Raw genomic sequence first — 19,157 nt, forward strand, 5'->3', positions numbered from 1 at the left:
TGAGTCACTGTAAAAATGATACCTGGCCATACCTAAGGATAAGTTGCTATGTGTGTTCTGTTACATCTTGTATCTTATTTGATGAATTCTAGCCATGTAAGACATTAAGTCAATTGTGTATTTAGGGAGTTTTTCTTCAAATCGTACATCACTAGAAGCAACACGATATTGAAGTGTTATTTTCTCTTGATTTTATCCTGATAGATGTACACATGGGACTATCATATAAAGGTCTACAACCAGACAGTGTAGATTGGTTTGATCTGACTGATATTCTATGTGGAAATTTTTCATCTCAAGGTACTCACACCAAGACTGCCATCATCAAGCTTAATTGCTCATGGTGGTGGTGTCCTGCAATCCTTTAAATGATTAATCTGTTCAATGAATAAAACATTTTAGTATTTATTTATTTTCATTGCTTGTATTGCAACAATTGTATTATTGATTTGTTCTGTAATACCTGTATAATTATGTAAACTCATCTCTGATGTGAATGCATATATAAATAGATTAATCAATCAATGAATCAAAATATTATTGTATTAATGGGTCAGGAGGGGTTTCATTCATTGAGATTTATAAAGTTATCTGAAATAACGAATATTTCAATTTTTTCTTCATTAAAGTATGATTCCTTCCTGAACATGTGGAGTTTACCATTGTAACCTTTTGTGATTCAAGTAAAAGTGCCCTAGTATAATTTTTGCAAAATACTTGCACACTGTAAGTACATGTAATCGTACATCAGATCTTATACATACCTGCACACTGCACTTTACCAGTGTGACAATGCACCAGACAGTGGTCTGTATTATACAACTCCCAAGAATGTTCTGTAATCTGATTGGTCCAATTCGAATCACAAGATATTCAGCGAATTGCACTATTGCATCCTGCACTCTGACGTCATCCCGAAAGTACTATCCTGCACTCTGACGTCAGAGTGCAGGATAGTGCGATGTCTGGAATTATCAAGAATTATCGAGAATTTAGATAAAATATAGCATTTGGGGCAACTCAGTAACATGGGAGGTTGTATAAAACAAACAATGCACACATTCTTGTGCATAGAGGACCTAAATAATGTACTCTGTGCTTGACTCGCCAAATGGATATACCACACTCGGTCCTGCGGACCTCGGTGCGGTATATCCATTGGCTCTTCTCGCACATAGTTCATTATTTGGCCCTGCATGCACGCGCTTACGTACATTATTTGTATACTATTACCTGAAGAGGAAGACAAATAAGACAAAGTAGCTAGTGAAACTGTGACACCATCGGCTCTCTCATTTGCATATATATCATCCATGTTGTGCATATAACAAATTTGTGAATTAAAAAAAAATAGAAATTTTCATATATGTGTTAAACTTTTATGATTGACCAGTATTATGCTGCTGTTTGCTATTTTTCTGTTTTATATCCTTATATATTTTATAACCTGTAGATTGTGAACTTGGAAGCTTGATTGACTTGAAGCTGACTTCAGAGCATCTCATTATCCTGACATCGGAAGCCATCTTTACCATTCATCTGAAAGGGCAAGGCTTGAATAAGGTGTGATATAAAATGGACAGCGTTGTGCTTTAAAAGTTAGTGAACCACACCACAAACTTTTTATTGACTGCAATATGATATCACCTGGCTTCACAATGAAATATCTTGAACACTTAAAATGTGTTCATTTTTTCTGGTGGGATTTACTAACTTTTGAGCACCACTGTATGCATCTGAATCAAATGGATCTGAGCTGGTTATTTCTGCTACTGCTTCAAATGAAGGAGCGTGTCTTTTTATTTCTATTCTTTGTTACTGTACTCGACTATTTATGAGATAAACTGCTAGACATAAACTGATAAAATGAATTGAACTTTTAACTCCTATAAAGCTACATGCAAACTTGTCAATCAGTAGCACATACATTTATAGAGAGATTAGATGTCTCTAAAAATTTAAAGGTCAAATGTATTAAGGCAAGAAATATCATTTCTCCTTTGATGTTAAGAGCAAATGACAAATACTTTGGTATACAATATATTGACCAAATTAACAGAAATGTTAATGATTCATTCATGTTTGTTTGTGTGCAGAACTCGGTTCACCTCACCAGCATTGACATTAGAAAAAGCATTCTGGAAAACAATTGATGGAGTAGAATGCTGTAGACTATGATTTAAAGTTACATATGTGGTACTGTTTTATTTATCACTTGCAGCTTGTTACTATTTAATCTTTTCATTAATTTTGTTTAATTTTGCAGAACTTGGTCAATACTGTCAACCTTGATATTATTCTAGAAGACATACTGCCCAATGATACTAGACTCTCATACACTCCTACATGCAATCCTGAACGTTTGGTTGGTAAGTGATCAGTGTACTTTTAAATTGTATTAATAATAATAGTCAGTTCTTGGGCCCGTTGCATAAAACTTTTTACCTGAGAAAACTGAGGTTGTTTTTACCGGAGTTTTTGCCCTGTGCTAAAGTCAATGGCGGAAATCAGACTAACCTTAGTTTTCAGTTTTTACCAGAGTTTTCTCAGGTAAAAAGTTTTATGCAACAGGCTTCTAGTATAGCGCATAACACATGAATAATGTCTTTATGCGTTTCCAAAAGATGTGGATATTGGATATTATTACCCTGGCTGTAGCTCAAGCAGCTTTCCAGCACTCTGCATTTCAAGAAATAATTTCCTGCCAGGTACCCATTCACCTCACCTGGGTTGAGTGCAGCACAATGTGGATTAATTTCTTGCTGAAGGAAACTATGCGAAGGCTGGGATTTGAACCCACGACCCTCTGTTTCAAAGTCTGCAGAGTAATCCACTGGACCACAACTCTCCATTGAATTTATTGAATGAATCTTGTGGAAAATAGAAAGAGCGCTGATAAGAAAACAGTGTGGCATGGAATGAACACAAGTGAGCTCACGATAAGATTTGGTTTGGAAGAAACTGTTATGAAAGTGGTATAATTAAAGAAAAGTGGTTTTAGATGGATTGGCCATGTGTTGAGGAAAGATATTGATTGAACCTGTGAAAAGAGCATGGGGTCTTGAAGTGGATGGGATGAGAGGAAAAAGAAGAGCAAAGATTGTATGGAGAAAAAAGTCAAGAAGGAAGTCTGTAAGGTTTGTCTGGATGATGAGAAAAATGCTCATGACAGAAAGATGTGGAAGGAGGGAGCGTAATTATGGTGCAAGAGTCATTAAGCCTTTGTAAGAGCAGAAATGAAAATGTCTCTAGAAATTGTTGCTTATTAATTTTGTCTGGATCAACTTTTGGGTGGCATGATTTAATCATTCAAATTCATTGAAGTTTACCCATAGAAAAAGTGGGTTTGAGTAAATAGAAGTCAAACAAGTTTTTAAACTGAGACAATTTCTGGTAAATTGGATGTAAGATATTTTGAAGTTTTGCTTATTGACACAATAATCGTTTAGTCCAAACGAGATAGCAGATCATGACACATGGTATCTGTTTGTATTATATATTTTACGTTATAAATTACAAAGAAAAAGTGGGTGACATTAACTCCTTCATTTGTATACCTGCCAGGATGTGCATATAACAGTCCCCTTCTTTTTCTAGTTTTCACCCTTTGTCTCTTTCAAAATCTCTTTCTCTTTGTATCTCTATCTGTGTCTTACTTTGTTTAATCCTAGTTTTGATTGTGTATTGTATTGATGCAGTCATCCAGAAAATAACTACTTCCTTGACCTACTTGGGTCTGGCCATGTGTGGTAGAAGCAACATAAATCATTTTCAAGTTATCAAAATATATATTCTACTGCATTATATTAAGAAATTCAAGAGGCATTCTGGAAATATAACCTTGTAATATGCCATCTTTGAACATGATATACCACCAATCTGGGAAACCACACCCACTAGCCTGTCTTCTATCAAACACTTCTAGACATCGCCCACTCAATCCCCCTGGGTCTAATTACTACCCTCTCGCGCCCCTTCAGCCCCACCCGTCTTCCAAACCCTACCCATCAAACACTTCTTCACCCTTGCTTTATATACCTTATTACACCCATCCAATCTTGGGTCTCATGCCAGGGACTCCTTGTTTATACCACACCCTCACCCCTTCACCCCGTACTTTCACCCCAACCATTCTACCAGGCCACACCCCCCATATACCCATAACCATCTATCACACACCTCTTCACCCCTTCACATTTACCTTTATGACACCCACCCACCCAATCTCCTCTGGGTCTCTTTAACCCTTTCTCTTTCCTACCTGTTCGGAGGGCATCAACCCTTCTTTCAAGGCATACTCTTGTAATTGAACACAGTTTGTTGACATCGTTAGATCCACTGGGGTAGTACATACCCACACACACCTGTATTCTATTACACACTGGATTAGACCACAGGGTGCTCCCAAAGAGCATATAAGTTCTGCTCAAATTGGACTTGACTTTCTCAAGCCTTTAATTCCACTCTTTGCTTTCAGCATCCATATGTCAAGTGGGTAGTAATTGTGGTCACTTTATTGGTTCAAAATATGTAAAAATGAAGAATATAATTCAAATTTACTTATGATTGAGAGATGATGGTTAAGACAGCCAGTGGCATGAACACACAATAAGTTTTAATGAGCATACATCGGCTACTGGCATTAGTAATGAAAAATTGTTATCTGTAAGAGAAATTTAGTGTTATGGAAATATATTTGAGAAGTTTGAGAAGTAGATTAACATTAGTTTTGTTAAAAATTAAAGAAGCAGGTTGTAAGACAATAGATTAAAGAATTTTGTTATGAGTTTAAAAAAATTAGGTAGGAGCTAGATTTAAAAAAAATGTTTTAACATGAGAAATGTTTGTTCTTATGGCATCAGATCTGAGAAGTTTATTATTAATAAAGTTTGTCCAGTAAGAAGCACTCAGTATAACAAGGGATACAGTGATTCACTTCAAATCATATCCACCTGATTGTAACACCTGTATCTTTTTCACCAATGATGTAAAGACATTCTTGGCATTTATAAAGGAGAGCCTGGCTGCATGTAGAATGACGTATTGGTGTGCACCTAATAAGTGTCACGTCTCCCTAAGGTAATCCTTCTTTCATACCTGTCATATTTTTATGAATCGTGACAAAACGACTTTTGACCTTTGACATCTGAATCGCGAGGGACCATCAAGTTAGCTTGTCAACAGAGAAATAGAGACATCTGTAAGCCTTTGTAGTCCCATGTGTGTTATTTGACGTATGTTGTAGAGTGAAAACACAACACACCCACTCTCACGTGTCATATAATAGTGTGGGTTGTAATCCTGCTGATGTGGTATTTCAAGTTCCTTTTCATGAAGGTTTCCAGATGTTTAGAGAAGGAACAAGTAACTATGTACTGGGTTTTTTTTATTGCCTTTTTTTGTTGCCAATATCTGAATAGGAGCAGGCATCCTCCCACGCATACGTCACCCATAGAATGATTCACAACTTATTTTGTTGCCAAACATTTAACATGAAACCAATGCAACCAATGTCTGCAATGGCAATTCTGCTGTACAGAGCCCAAGTTTTTATTGAAGTTCAAAAAAGGAGGTACTGTGGCTTAGAGGATAAGCCTCCGGACTGTGAACCACATTTAAGGTCCGGGGTTCAAATCCCACCTTGGCACTCGCGTCCTTTGGCAAGGCATTTATCTACATTTGCCACTCTCCACCCAGGTGTAGTAAATGGGTACCGGGTAGGAAAAAATTCCTTGAATGCTCGAGTGCCCAATCAGGGTAGCTATTGGATTAAGCACTGTATAAATGTTGCATATTATTATAATCATTCAGTAGCAAGCTACAGTACAAGTACCCCACATTATCAACAGATATTTCAGATTTATTAGCTATTTTGAGCATGGAAGAATATTTATTGAGTACCACAGAGATGGATGGAGGTGCTTGGTATTTTCTTTTCTTTTTTTGTACTTTCTTGTCATCCATGCACACCCATTCACTCAATGTAAATTGTATAGAGAGACGTGACACTTTCTCGACCATCTTTTTAGCTTTTTACTTCCATTTTCAAAGACTTTGCAAATTCTTAAGCACATTGCTTCATATAAGAAAAGGAAAGTCATTCTCAAATAACATGCACTGTTAGTGGTAGTGTTGCATTTTGCCTCCAAGCTAAAAAGCACTCGTTTGTTGCATTTTAGTAATTTTATAGTTAATGAATTCTATTTTCCCTAAACTATCGGGTACATGAAGAGATGGTACCTCTCTATCTGTAAGAACATTTTTTTACTAAAATCAACAAAGTTAATTCATCAATGTAAAGGCCTGGTCACACCGCCCGAGTGTTGTTGGAGCGGTCGTGGAGCGATAGGGAGAGGGGGTCGAAGTCCGCTCACAAAATTGGGGAAAAAATATTTAAAAAACAATCGAAATCGAAAATGGTGAACGTTAGCGAGCAGTGATGATTTTTTCTCTCCGCTCAACGACCGCTCCAACAACGCTCCGAAGGTGTAACCAGGACTTAGGGAATAGAGGTCATGTCTCCTGCATTCAAAAAACATGCTCTTCTCACCCAGTGGATTCATAAATGTTTCATAAAGGTAATACGTGGAGTGTTGTGGCCCAGTGGATAAGTCTTCTGACTTTGAAACAGAGGGTCATGGGTTCAAATCCCAGCCATGGCATAATTTCCTTCAGCAAGCAATTTATCCACCTTGTGCTGCACTTGACCCAGGTGAGGTGAATGGGTACCCGGCAGGATTGATTTCTTGAATGCATGAGCGCTGAAAAGGCAGCTCGAGCTAAAACCGGGATAATAATGACAATAACAACGCGCCTTGGAATGGAATATTTCTAGATAGATGGCGCTATATAAATGCCTATAGCGTTAATATAAAATTTACAGCGTGGTTGTGATTATATATACATTACCAAGTCACACTGTTCCACTTCCTTTTGTTTCCTCTGTTTTATGTAAAAGGCCAAAAGGAATTGTCTGCATTGCCAATTCTTTGTTGGCACCATAACACTTAATCATCACAGCTGCTGCATCTTTCCATGACAAGTAGTGCCTAAATTGGCAAGCAAAAAACAGTGACGTAACATCTTGATTTTTCAATGGTTTCTTGTTGTGAATGTGGATTGTAATAATGAATTAGTGTGATTACATGCCAAGTGTGAACATTAAGCATTTACTGTCAAAATGTTTATTGTTCAATAGTGAGTTAGTTTAAACTGATCATCTTATTGTATCTGTACTATAACTGTGAACAAGCTGTCCACAAACGACAAAGTGTGTGCCATTACAAAAAAGTTGTTTGTAAATTGGCAAAAAAATGAAGTGACGTAACATCTTGATTTTTCAATGATATCTTGTTATGAATGAGCATTGTAATAATGAATTAGTATGATTACATGCCAAGCATGAACATTAAACGTTTACTGTCATTAATGTTCAATAATGAGTTAGTTTAAACTGATTGTCCTTTGTATCAGTAGTTAAGGTGACAAAATTTGCAGTTTTTATTACTGTTAAAAAAGGCTATAAAACGGTGATGAGACAAATGACAGGGAGACTATTCAGCTACAAAGCGGCTAGTCTGTAGTATAGTTTATATTCCCAAACTTCTCAGAAAAGTGAGATAAAAGAGATAGAAAAACAGCTAGTAAACAGCGAGTTGCAGCTTACTGTGGTAGATATGAAAAGAGCGAAGTGTGGAGCTTAGTACAATCTTGTCAAGCCTATATATCACTCCTACTCATGTTTATAAGTCTGTATGGTTACGAGCCTGAGATGACATAAAACGTGACTTTGTTTGATTTTAGGGTTTCAGACCTCATAGGAGGTGACAAACGAGTTCCAAACACTTCATCATCAAAAAAAGGTGCTTTCATACCCACCCGATCAAAAAATATCAGGAATTCTACCCTGATTAGAAAATACCGGTTATTTTTTCAGTGAATAAGCAGAATTTTTGTAATTTTTAAAGAAAACATTGGGAAGATTGTTGGTACTTTAACTTACTAGAACTTCTACAGGGATTACATCAAGGTTGTGGGATAATGTTAATGTGAAAGCACTCACAGGAACTTGTTTACAAGTGCGGAGTAATGTGCATCATTCTCTATTGGAATACGAATTATTCTTAGCTTCATTATTACAAAAAGAAATAATCTGGTTTCGGCAGGTGTGAACATGGAAAATGATGACTTGGTAATTTGACGTTTTTTATAGATATTTTGATGTTCTTTTAATGGGTATTTCTTGTGATCAGACAGGTTTTAAAACCCCTAAAGTCTGCATTCATGTGGAACTCCGAAACGACCCTCAAAAGTCTGCATTTCCGGAAATTGTAGCTTGGTATGGCTGATGGCAAACGTGTCATTCCATGATTGGCCTCCCGTAGGGTACCCGCTACACCCTAACCCCTCCCCACTAGGGGGCCAGGGACCAGGAAATTGACACAAGGGAGACTCTCATCCCCCCTGTATCACTTCCACTTTTAACATTGATGAAGATAATAAGGGTTGGACTACAGATACCCAACATGTCCCATTGTACTTTGTTTTAAAGGCTGTTTTTCATCATCATTATGATTCATTTGTCTGTGTAATGCCACACCTATTGTTAACCAGGTATCTTAACCTGATGACTTGATTAAGAGTTAGGTTCAATCACAGGACATCTTCTTTCTCTCCTAATTCTCTCTCTCCCCAGTCTCTCCTATCTTCCTTTCCTCATAACTGACGATCCTTTGTCTCTTGTCTGTGTCTGTGTCTTTCTCCATCTCTTTCTCACTCCTTCATCTACCTTCTTCACCTGTCTCTTCTTTGTCTATCCCTCTTTGTTTTTTCTCCTTCATTTTACGGTGTTAAACATTAAACTCTGCCCTTTTTATCACTGTGTGACCCTTCAGGAAGGTGCGTCCTTGCACTTCTCTTGATACCTGTGGATGTCTTTCTCTTTCATCTCTCTCTTCTAATCTTTCATATGCTCCACTCCTATCACCCATGCTAAGGTGCGTCCTTGCACTTCTCTTGATACCTGTGGATGTCTTTCTCTTTCTTCTCTCTCTTCTAATCTTTCATATGCTCCACTCCTATCACCCATGCTAAGGTACATCTTTGCCCTTCTGGTAATATAATCTTACTTGCCTTCAGCCTGCTTACTTTCCTCATTTAATCTTATGCCACCTCTTCTATTACTTTCCTCATTTAATCTTATGCCACCTCTTCTATCACCCATTCTAAGCCACTAAGGTGCGTTCTTGTCCTTCTCTTAATCTCATCTTACCTGCTTTCAGTTTGCTTACTTTCCTCATTTAATCTTATGCCACTCCTTTCTTGAACCTTGAAGAGTAATCCATTTCAGCAGCTTCAAAGCTATCCCAGGATGAAAACAATCTGTCACCCACTCTGTGTATGTAATATAGTGCATTATCTATATAGAGCGTTTTAGCCATACATTAAAAAGTATGCATATTTTGGTCTGCATCAATTGCCTGTGCAGTGTCAGAGTGTATTCCTAAAAAGGACCAAAATCCAAATAATATTCCATAGGCTCCTGTACAAAATTTTCCGCTAAGATGAATACCCTATTCAACAGTCTAGTGTGCATGCGCGAATGCGTGAAATATACAATGCGTACAACAATGAAAGCGCAGTATAGATCACATTTACGCTCATGACGTCATAATGATCTATATGTAAGTTGCATTTCAATGACCAAAATTTATCCATAAGTGATGATGCCATGTGAAAAGAGATATGACTTGTTAAATCAAATTTCTCCATCTTTTTTTTTTTTGGGGGGGGGTTGTATAGATGATAATTATTGGATGGCTTTCTTTCATGAAATACCAGAAATATTCCACTCGTTAGGGCCAATATCCCACTCATTTGCAATTCGTGGAATATTTTACAAACTCTTGGAATATTTCTGGTATTCCATTCTGAGCCATCCAATATAATATAAATATCCATTTCTCTTTGTCAATCATACAATCAAGTACAAAAATCTGTATGACAAGTGATTTCTACAATGTTTGCATTCATTCAATCACATACAATAACTTTAAGTCCATGTACATGTATGTCTAAACAATGAATGATTCTATACATTTAAAAATATGTTAACTTGTGGTTTCAATTCAACAGTCAATGAAAGGGTCAAGTAAATGAATAAAGAGTATTCGTACAAGGTAGCAAGTTCTGAGTCGTTGAAACTCTGATTTTCAGAAAAATTGGAATGTATGATAGAGGAAAGTCATCCAACATGAAATATTAAACGTAAAGACCTTTATAACTATAATATGACCCCCCCAAAAAAAAAAAAACCATAATTTTGCAAATGTGTTTATAAATATTTACTCTGTATTTTTGTTTGTCTTTGTAGATGAAGTGGTACTTCTGGTGAAACAGCTACCCTACCCCGATACTCTACCAAGGGTAAGTCAGTTTAGACCCAAAATCCTTGATAGGGAGAGTTGGGCCAACTATTTTATTCAGATCTAGATCAGTAATAATTATGACAATGAAAGTAATCTGTGTTTTTAATCTAATATTATTGGGAGAAATTTGTGCATAACAATGGTAATAATCATGATGATGGTGATGATGATGATGGTGGTGATGATGATGATGATGATTGTGGTGACGGTGATGGTGATTACAATCTTGATTGTGATGGTGGTGGTGATGATGATGATATTGGTGGTGGTTATGTCACAAAAAAAACGTTTATGTTGAATCTTTCAGCCTGCAGAGTGCTCAAAGCACCAATTGTCATTATCTCACTAACTTCCAGAAGTTACAGGTGCACAACTGATTCAAGGAATTTATTCTTATCCGGTACCCATTTGTGATACCTACATTGAATGCAACACAAGACAGATACATTTCTAACCAAAGTTAATAACACCATAATTCGGTTTCCAACTTGCCCTCTGATTGAAAGGGGAGAGTCAGAACCCACTACACTCCCACTTCTCGAAATTTCCTCTAGCAGTTGCCCATTTCATATCTTGGTCCAGAATAATGAAAGAAGATTTCCTTGCCAAGTGACCCTACAGTACTACTGCGCCAGGATTTGAACCTTCAGTATGATCTATTCCAAGTAGTTTGGGTCACATGATTTTGTGGTTGTTGCTAGATGTGTGTGATGATGATAATAATGACGCCATTCCCAGGGGGTTGTAATGGGGGCTGTACTGCTTACTCATATCGTTTACAGGCAGGTGGATTATGTACTAACAGGTGCTCTTTGTCTACATGTAATGGAACTAGATTTTAATATATAATAAAGCCTATGAGAATTACAGAATGCAGGAATTGACGTGTTAATAAGATAAGTTCCTTGATTCAAGGATATTTTGTGCATTTTTTCTTGATTCTTATGTCTGATGTTTGGAAAAATTATGAAATGACTACAAAATAAGGGGTAATATACATACCTACATGTCAATGAGTGCATTTATTAGAATCACAAACATAGAATTGCTCCATGAGCCATGACCTTGTCAGATTCTGTTCAGAAAGGTTTGGACCTATTGCACAACTATGGTTTTTTGCTGTTGGAAATATGAAAGCTGTTTGATTTGACACTAGGGTCTTGATAAAAGATTGCTTTTTTGTTAAACCCCAATAGAGAAGCTTAAAATGTGAAATCATTTTTAAAGGTAACCTGTCCTTTAGAATTAGGTGTTTTTTTGTTTACATAACGGTGGTGTCACACCATGGCGTTTTAGACAGCGTATGCCCGACATATCAAAATTTCTCTAAAACGTCGGCATACGCTGAACTTTGATGTTTTTTTCAACTCTGGACGTATACTTAGCGTATTCATAACGAGTTGGACGTATACATAACGTATAAGTAACTTATATCGAACGCTTCGTTAACTTATAAGTAACGTATTCCAACGAATGCTTAGCATATTGCTGGCGTACACAACTTGTGCCCTACGATAGCCTAACTTACGCATAGCCCATGGCAGCGTATCGCTGACGAACACGTGTCGTAGCCTATAAAAAAGGCTGCCGCTCGACTATTCAAATCATAACCGCACGATACATCACCGTATCAACACCACCGCCATGCCGAAGAAAACTCCTATGAACCCCACCTTTATATACCAATTCCTATAAACGTTGTCAATACGCCATTATATGGTAGCTGTAAGTTATAAACACGTTCAGTAAGTTTTGTGGTCGTCCGGAGCACGTCTTCATACGTCAATATACGTTGGAGTTACACATACGTTCAAAGCACGTTACTCATAGGTTAGAAGTAAGTTTTAGGGTACGCTGGACATTATCTCGACGTACATCGACTTATGAGTAACTTACGAGTAAGTGTGTCAACGTGTATCAACGATCGCGTAACTTGCCTACAACTTATGGCCCGCGTATGCAGGACGTATGAGCCATACGCTGGCATACGTCGAAAAATTTTGTGCTTGCACAAAAAATTTTCGACGACCTCGCTGTATGACGACGTATACCAGCGTGTTTTAGCGTACTCTTAACGTATGCAAAACTTACCCGTAACGTATTCGACGTATGCCAGCGTATTCGCCAAATTCCTCATACGTCGGGCATACGCTGTCTAAAACGCCAAGGTGTGACAGCGCCATAACATGCACATCATTCCTTTTAATATGTATATTGCATTCTTTCCACATGCCTTAATTGTAGATTAAACTATTTTAGTTTTTATTCTCGCACAAGTGTGAATGATAAGAGTGCAATATAAGCTGCTAAAATAAACCGATATCCTTGTGTCATGTTTTTTGCTATCCATAGTTGAAATACAATTTTAGACCAAAGTTTAACGCAAACCCAAATTTAGGATACATGTGTACAGGCAATTACATCCATCTATTATCTGATTGCATCAGATGGATTCTATACAGAGTATATATGAGAATCCCTGTATTTATTGGTTAATGGTTTTAAACTTTAAAGCCCATTAATCATGCCTGTTCACAATGTATTTTACCTTTGTAATCTTGGGTAGATGTTAAAGAACTTTTAACGTGTAAACATACACTTTAAATGAAACTTTGAATGTCCAATTTCTTTTTCACCAATGTTGAGTATATTGTGGGTTCCATCTCTGCTTCTGTACTGTATTTTTTCTCCCCTCCCCTCTCATTTCATTTTCTTTTTTGTTTTCTTTCCTTTTCTCTTTATCTTTCTTCCTCTACATTTGTTTAATTATGATTATCTTCTCTCCGTTTCTCCTTCCTTTTCCCTAGTTTTCCTTCTTGTTTTTTAATGGTTTTTCTTCTTGTTTTCCTCTTCTTGTCTTCAACTAGTGCTATTTTCTCTTGTTCTTCTTTTTCATCATCATCTTCTTCCTCCTCCTCCTCCTCTTCTTCTTCTTCTACTCCTTCTTCTTCTTCTCCTCCTTTGTCTTCTTCCTTTCCCCTTTCTTTGTTTTCATCCTCTCCTTCTTACTCTTTTACTTTATTTCTCTCTCTCTCTTCCTCTATCCCCTTTTTTCTTTGAAGTAAATACGTACAAATTTGATCATATAATTTTAACAAAGAAAACCTGTAATCATTTGTAATGTCAACCTTTAAGTGCAAATATTATGGTATGAAAAGCATACAAGTAATTATGAAACTCATACACTTGAACAATTATCCCTTGCAGGAAAAAAATGTGATTTTGGCACTTTTGATAATAAATGCAACAGTAATAAGTTTGTGAACTCTTCCAAATACTAAAAATGATTTCATATAAAGTGTGAAAAGAATCACTTTTTTAGAGAATTTGAGAGGGAAAAAGAATTGTTTCAGAATCGATTCAGAGTGCTTGAGTCCAATTTCAATTTAGATCTAATTCATTTCCAACAATTTTGACCATGGCTTTGTAATTGAAAGTTTTTACATTGGAGTGGAATTACTCTTTCTCTGAAATATCTTTTCATAACAAATTTGTCATTCAATTACTCAGAGAAATTTATTTTGACAATATCCAGATATCAATCAGCATATGACCACTACCCCGCTGACATTCACAGTAGGATGTAACAGGTTTAAGATTTCTGATCCCATTTGAACATGTTTGAGATGCCACAGGCTTTTCTTCTGTTTTCTTTCTATTTCCTTTCACATTTTCATTTCATTTATATCTTTATTGTTATTTCCATGTTTAGAATAATATGATATTGACTGGTCTCAGTATGATAAAGATTGACCCGTGTTTGCAGTTTTCATGGAAAAGGAAGATAATATAGTTCCTGAATGTGCAATTCAGACTTGATTTCACCACTTAATCAACATGGGGAGTGTATAAATACTCTGCTTGATTCATTTACTCTCCATTCTTCTTTTCTCTTTCTCCTTTGAGCAGTGTTAATTTTTTTTTTTTGGGGGGGACACTATTTGTGAAAAAAAAACCCTGACTTGGCCGGGGGGGGGGTTAACATGGAGAGCTACAATTATACAATCGATTATAACATAGTTTGCCATAGTTATGGTCAATTGTAGAATTGATTGTATTATGTCACCAGGCCCAGGGCTGATTGCATGAAACTTATAATTATGGATTATTAATGTTTCAATATTAAGTTTTGGTTCAACTATGATAACATGAATGATTTTTAATCAATGTTACCACATTAATTGGCATTAATGCAGGGTTACTATTGATTCAACATGACCAAGATCCATTGGGAATTTCATTTTTATCTCATTAAATAAAGAACTTCAGATGAAAAAAATTAAACATATTCACACTTTATGTCAAGAATATCTGAATTAAAGGACCATATCTATTTTGTTGACACAAGGCAAAGTTTGCACAGAGATGGACCATGTTTGATGTCAGTCTTCTAGTTAATTTAGGATATGAGTCAGTTAATATGGCCCCCACTACTCATCCACCACCCTCCCAGCCGGCTGGTTGGACAGAGGTAAAAAGTTCAGATATGGTTTTTAGGATACTCAAGTAGGTCGACTCTTAAGACCACCATCCATACATAGTATTGCAACATAAAAAAGTACCGGTTAACCTGTGCCCAATGGAACTTTGTGTTCGCTGTACAAAGTCTATGGAAATTATGAAACTATGAAGCAGTGAAAAAAAATCACATTGTTGTATCCAATCACTTTTAAACAAATGTAGTATTTCTACTTTTTCAACATGAAGGCCTTCATATATTTCCCCAAAACACCAAGTTTGAACAAAAGGGTGAATTTCCCAATTTTTATATTCCAAGTTGCATCCCATCATTGGGTATAATAGTCAAAAGAATGAAGGATAAGAGAAATAAGAAATGTAGAACATTGTTCTTATTCTTTGAGGGGCATTTTGATGGAAAAAGATGGACGGGGAGAGTGATCTGACAGAAGAAAAGAAAAAAGATATATAAAGAGGGGAGAATAAAAAAAAGAAAAAGAAGTGCAACATATAATAGTATAAGAGGGAAACACTGGGGAAGTGTCATGATGAGGGTTGTTTGCGTGGACTTTAAGCAATTAAATCTTCATTTTACCATCCACCCAGGTGTAACATGGGTACCTGGTAGGATGCAAAAGTCAAAGTGCTCTTGTTAGAATACTCCCCAGGGTGTGGAGACTGTGCATACAATGTGTATTGGCAATCCATAATCCGATGACCGGTGTAATATATCTCATCTGTTGCTTAGGGAGATATATTAAAGCACTTTATGAACAGCATTACGATAAGTAGCCAAGTTCTTGAGTTGAAGCAGATGAAAGGTCTTGTCTGAACTTTCAATTGATGCCCATAATCAAAGAGATGATTAATATAGTAGAGGTTGCATGTTTAGTATGCAATCTCAGAGAATTGTCACACCTTATATTCTCTCGACTATCTCAAGGTGTTTTACATCTCATTTCTCCTTTGTGATGATGAATAATGAATCAGTGACGGGATTGTCTATCACGAGGATTGGTTATGTCATAACTTCCTTCCAGTAGACCCATAGGCTATATCATTACTGTACTAAGAAATTATTGTTAGCTCAGATGATAGGAGGTTGGCTACAGGCAGAGGACTGGAGACGGGAAGGGGGGAGGAGGGGATAGTCTTGATAATCTTGATCAGTGCTTAGAGAGGAAAGCATATGGTACAAAACCCTCTTTTTTCCTTTCTAAGAAAGACCATCACATACTTATTCTGTATATGAGTTTATAAATTGGTATAAATATTTTGCTTGTGAAATTAAGTTTTTGAGATATATTTTTTTTTGTACTACTTTAATCATGGGACAGAATTTTGTGAAAAATTGAAATTTGGCAACTCCCCCTCCCTCTCTCCCAAATAAATTTTACATGTTTTAGGCACAATGTATATAATACATAAGTATAAGAAAAAACAAAACAAGTTTGGGCAAAATTTTTGCAAACATTAGATTTTCAGACAGATACTGGAAACAAGTTTATGAAGCACATACTGTATACAGTTCATCTGAAATATAAGTTTTTGGCAGAGAGCAGAGAGTTGGACAGATTCAATTGAATTTGCTGTCTTTCCCTCCGGATTTCTGGCGGATAAAAAAATTTGATGAAGCAGGATAGTTCCGCTCGCATCCACATCAACTTCAAAGAAATTCAAAGGCATGAACGCTTGACAACAGATGCTCTTCTCCATGTTGGCTCGATTTGTAGTCTAGTCTGGGGTATAAAAAAGATGAGCCTGTTTTCATGATATATAAGCATGAGATGAGCAAGTGTATTGTTAGATTTGTAGTTCATATATGCCAATACCGCAATATTGGCTGATCTTTCACTCTTGGTTATTCTAGTTATTTGTGTTCATCAATTCTTTTTACAATCCATAAGTTGAACCCCAACAAGAGAACAAAACTTTAAAAGGAAGGAGGCTAAACTTTTTTTTTTGTCTTTTTACAAATATTAGACCTGTCTGTCTAAATTCATTACAGTACCTTATTGTTATTGTAACACTCCATGAGGTGGTTCTTAATATTAATAAGAACTAACAATATGTGGAGTGGAAATGTAATGTAATGAAAAGTGGATGTAATTGAACAGGAATCATTTCTGAGGGGAAAATGGAATGACAGAGTATAATGCAAGTGCTTCTATGGCAGGTACGCACTTGTAGAGATGGAATGAAGGATGAGATCTTCATCTGCCTAGAGTTATAAAAAAAACAAGTATAATAAAAACAGTGAAGTACAAAAGTAAAATGTAAAGGCTCATCTGCACTATCTTGCAATTTTAAGGTTTGTGTAATTGAAATACTTTTCGCTCATTTGCAAGCAGAATTCGTGTTTAATTCACACTTTTATCCATTTGCATGTGATATGAAATTTTGTGCAAGTGTTGTATAGAAATAACATGCTCTCTTTGATCCATGATTATTATCAACAAGCCTCAGCTGGATCAGGTTTATTCCTGATCCTGAAATAACACATAATTCAGATGCCTGCTGGGATGTTAATATACCATAGAGTCAAATATGAGAAATGTCATGATTTCCTCCTCCAACAGCTTGGTGTTTGGTCTCTCTTGTAATTAGATCATTGTCATAGAGACAAGCATCATGAATCCTGGTGAGCGTTTCATGAAAGGATGTTATCTGACAAGTCCTGTTTTATCCGACAATCAGAATGAAGGAAAGTTGTCAGATCTGACAACTTGTCAAACAAAAAATGTTGATGAAACGCTCCCCTAGTGGAGAGGAGGAGGGGGGGGGGCTGGAGGGTTATGGTTTCCAAATGCAATGGGCTGATATTCTATAAGATCAATACTTTTTCATTGCAAGTATGGTAAGGACAGGAGTAGTGATCGAGTCTAAAGTTCCTTTGGCTGTTAGTACCTACCTTACACTTTCAATCTAAATTGCAGGAAGGGAGGGGTGCTGGTGTAAAGTTTTTGATGCTTTATTGCCTACATGTTGCCTTCATATTCCAAGAGCCCTTCTATTAATAGCACGTGGGGGTGGTATGGGTGTAGATTTTACTGTCACTACACCCTTCCATCAATAGCATGGCAAGTGGGGGGGGGGCGGGATATAGGTGCAAAGTTGTCTCCACATCCCTCCCATCAGTAGCATTGCATCAAGAGAGGGGTATGGGTGTTCAGTTCCATATGCTGATTCCAAACATGCTTTCCATCAATAGCATGGCAAGTGGAGGGGGGGGGGCATAGGTGCAAAGTTTTAATTTCTCCATATCCCTCACATCAGCAGAGCTGCCAAGTAGTGCGGATTTTCTATATTTAGTGCTGAAAAATGAGAAGAATACTGATGGTTCCATGCAAAATACTGATTTCTAAAGCTTCAGTTGTATGTGTTTTCCTATGGTATTTCTTTGAAAATACTGATTACCTCACCAAAACACTGACTTTAAGTGTTTATAATACTGAAACGTTCCTGTTCAGGTTGGCAGCTCTGCATCAGCATGGCAAGGGAGGGGTATGGATGTTCAGCTGATTCCATACATGCTTTCCACTAATCACATTGTAAAGGGGGAGGGGCAGATATTGGGTGTAAGTTTTGATCCTCCCTACACCCCTTCCACCCACCCACCACATACTCTATCCATTGATAGACAGTGAATCTGTCTCATCACCGGGGAAAAAAACTCCTGGTTGCCATGACAAAGCTTCCTGTTTATTCATCGCTAACTTCCTGTACCACTGTGTATGGGGGGACACTAGGGGGCAGAATCACGTAACTTCCTCTGACCTAAGGGTCTGTCCTGTCAAGGCTAACAATCACCTCTGTGTTCACACCACAGTGTTATCCTACTTATTTATCACTTATATTCCACTTATACCCCACTTATATTTCATTATATCTCTCTAACATTCCACTTATATTCCACTTATACCCCACTTATATTTCATTATATCTCTCTAACATTCCACTTATACCCCACTTATATTTCATTATATCTCTCTAACATTCCACTTGTATTCCACTTATACCCGACTTGTATTTCACTTATATCTCATAATCAACTTATATCTCACTTATATTCATTGCAACAAAGTTGGAGTACATTCACATTAGGAAGCTCAATGTCTTATTCCAACATTCACTTGCTCATTGTATTTCACAGTTAAAAAAATTCATTGATAAAAAACTAAGTCTAGTCTAAATTCATTTTTATCGTCAATGGCCAGTTTTTAAATTAAGACCTCTTTGAAAACAGATTGAAATGTGGGAGCTGTGTATGAA

The 19,157-nt window shown here is 36.8% G+C and overlaps 1 protein-coding gene across 1 annotated transcript in view; it reads left to right on the forward strand.

Annotated features, from left to right (window-relative positions):
* LOC121428432 overlaps positions 1 to 19,157 on the forward strand; it is a 35,994-nt gene that overhangs the window by 7,159 nt on the left and 9,678 nt on the right. Inside the window, exons 7-10 of the mRNA XM_041625033.1 lie at positions 205 to 300; positions 1,454 to 1,563; positions 2,267 to 2,369; positions 10,373 to 10,425. Of these exons, the coding sequence (XP_041480967.1) occupies positions 205 to 300; positions 1,454 to 1,563; positions 2,267 to 2,369; positions 10,373 to 10,425 (362 nt within the window). The remainder of the gene's footprint in view (positions 1 to 204; positions 301 to 1,453; positions 1,564 to 2,266; positions 2,370 to 10,372; positions 10,426 to 19,157) is intronic.

Source organism: Lytechinus variegatus, chromosome 15 (assembly GCF_018143015.1).
Source record: "Lytechinus variegatus isolate NC3 chromosome 15, Lvar_3.0, whole genome shotgun sequence".
NCBI classification, from domain to species: Eukaryota; Metazoa; Echinodermata; class Echinoidea; order Temnopleuroida; family Toxopneustidae; genus Lytechinus; species Lytechinus variegatus.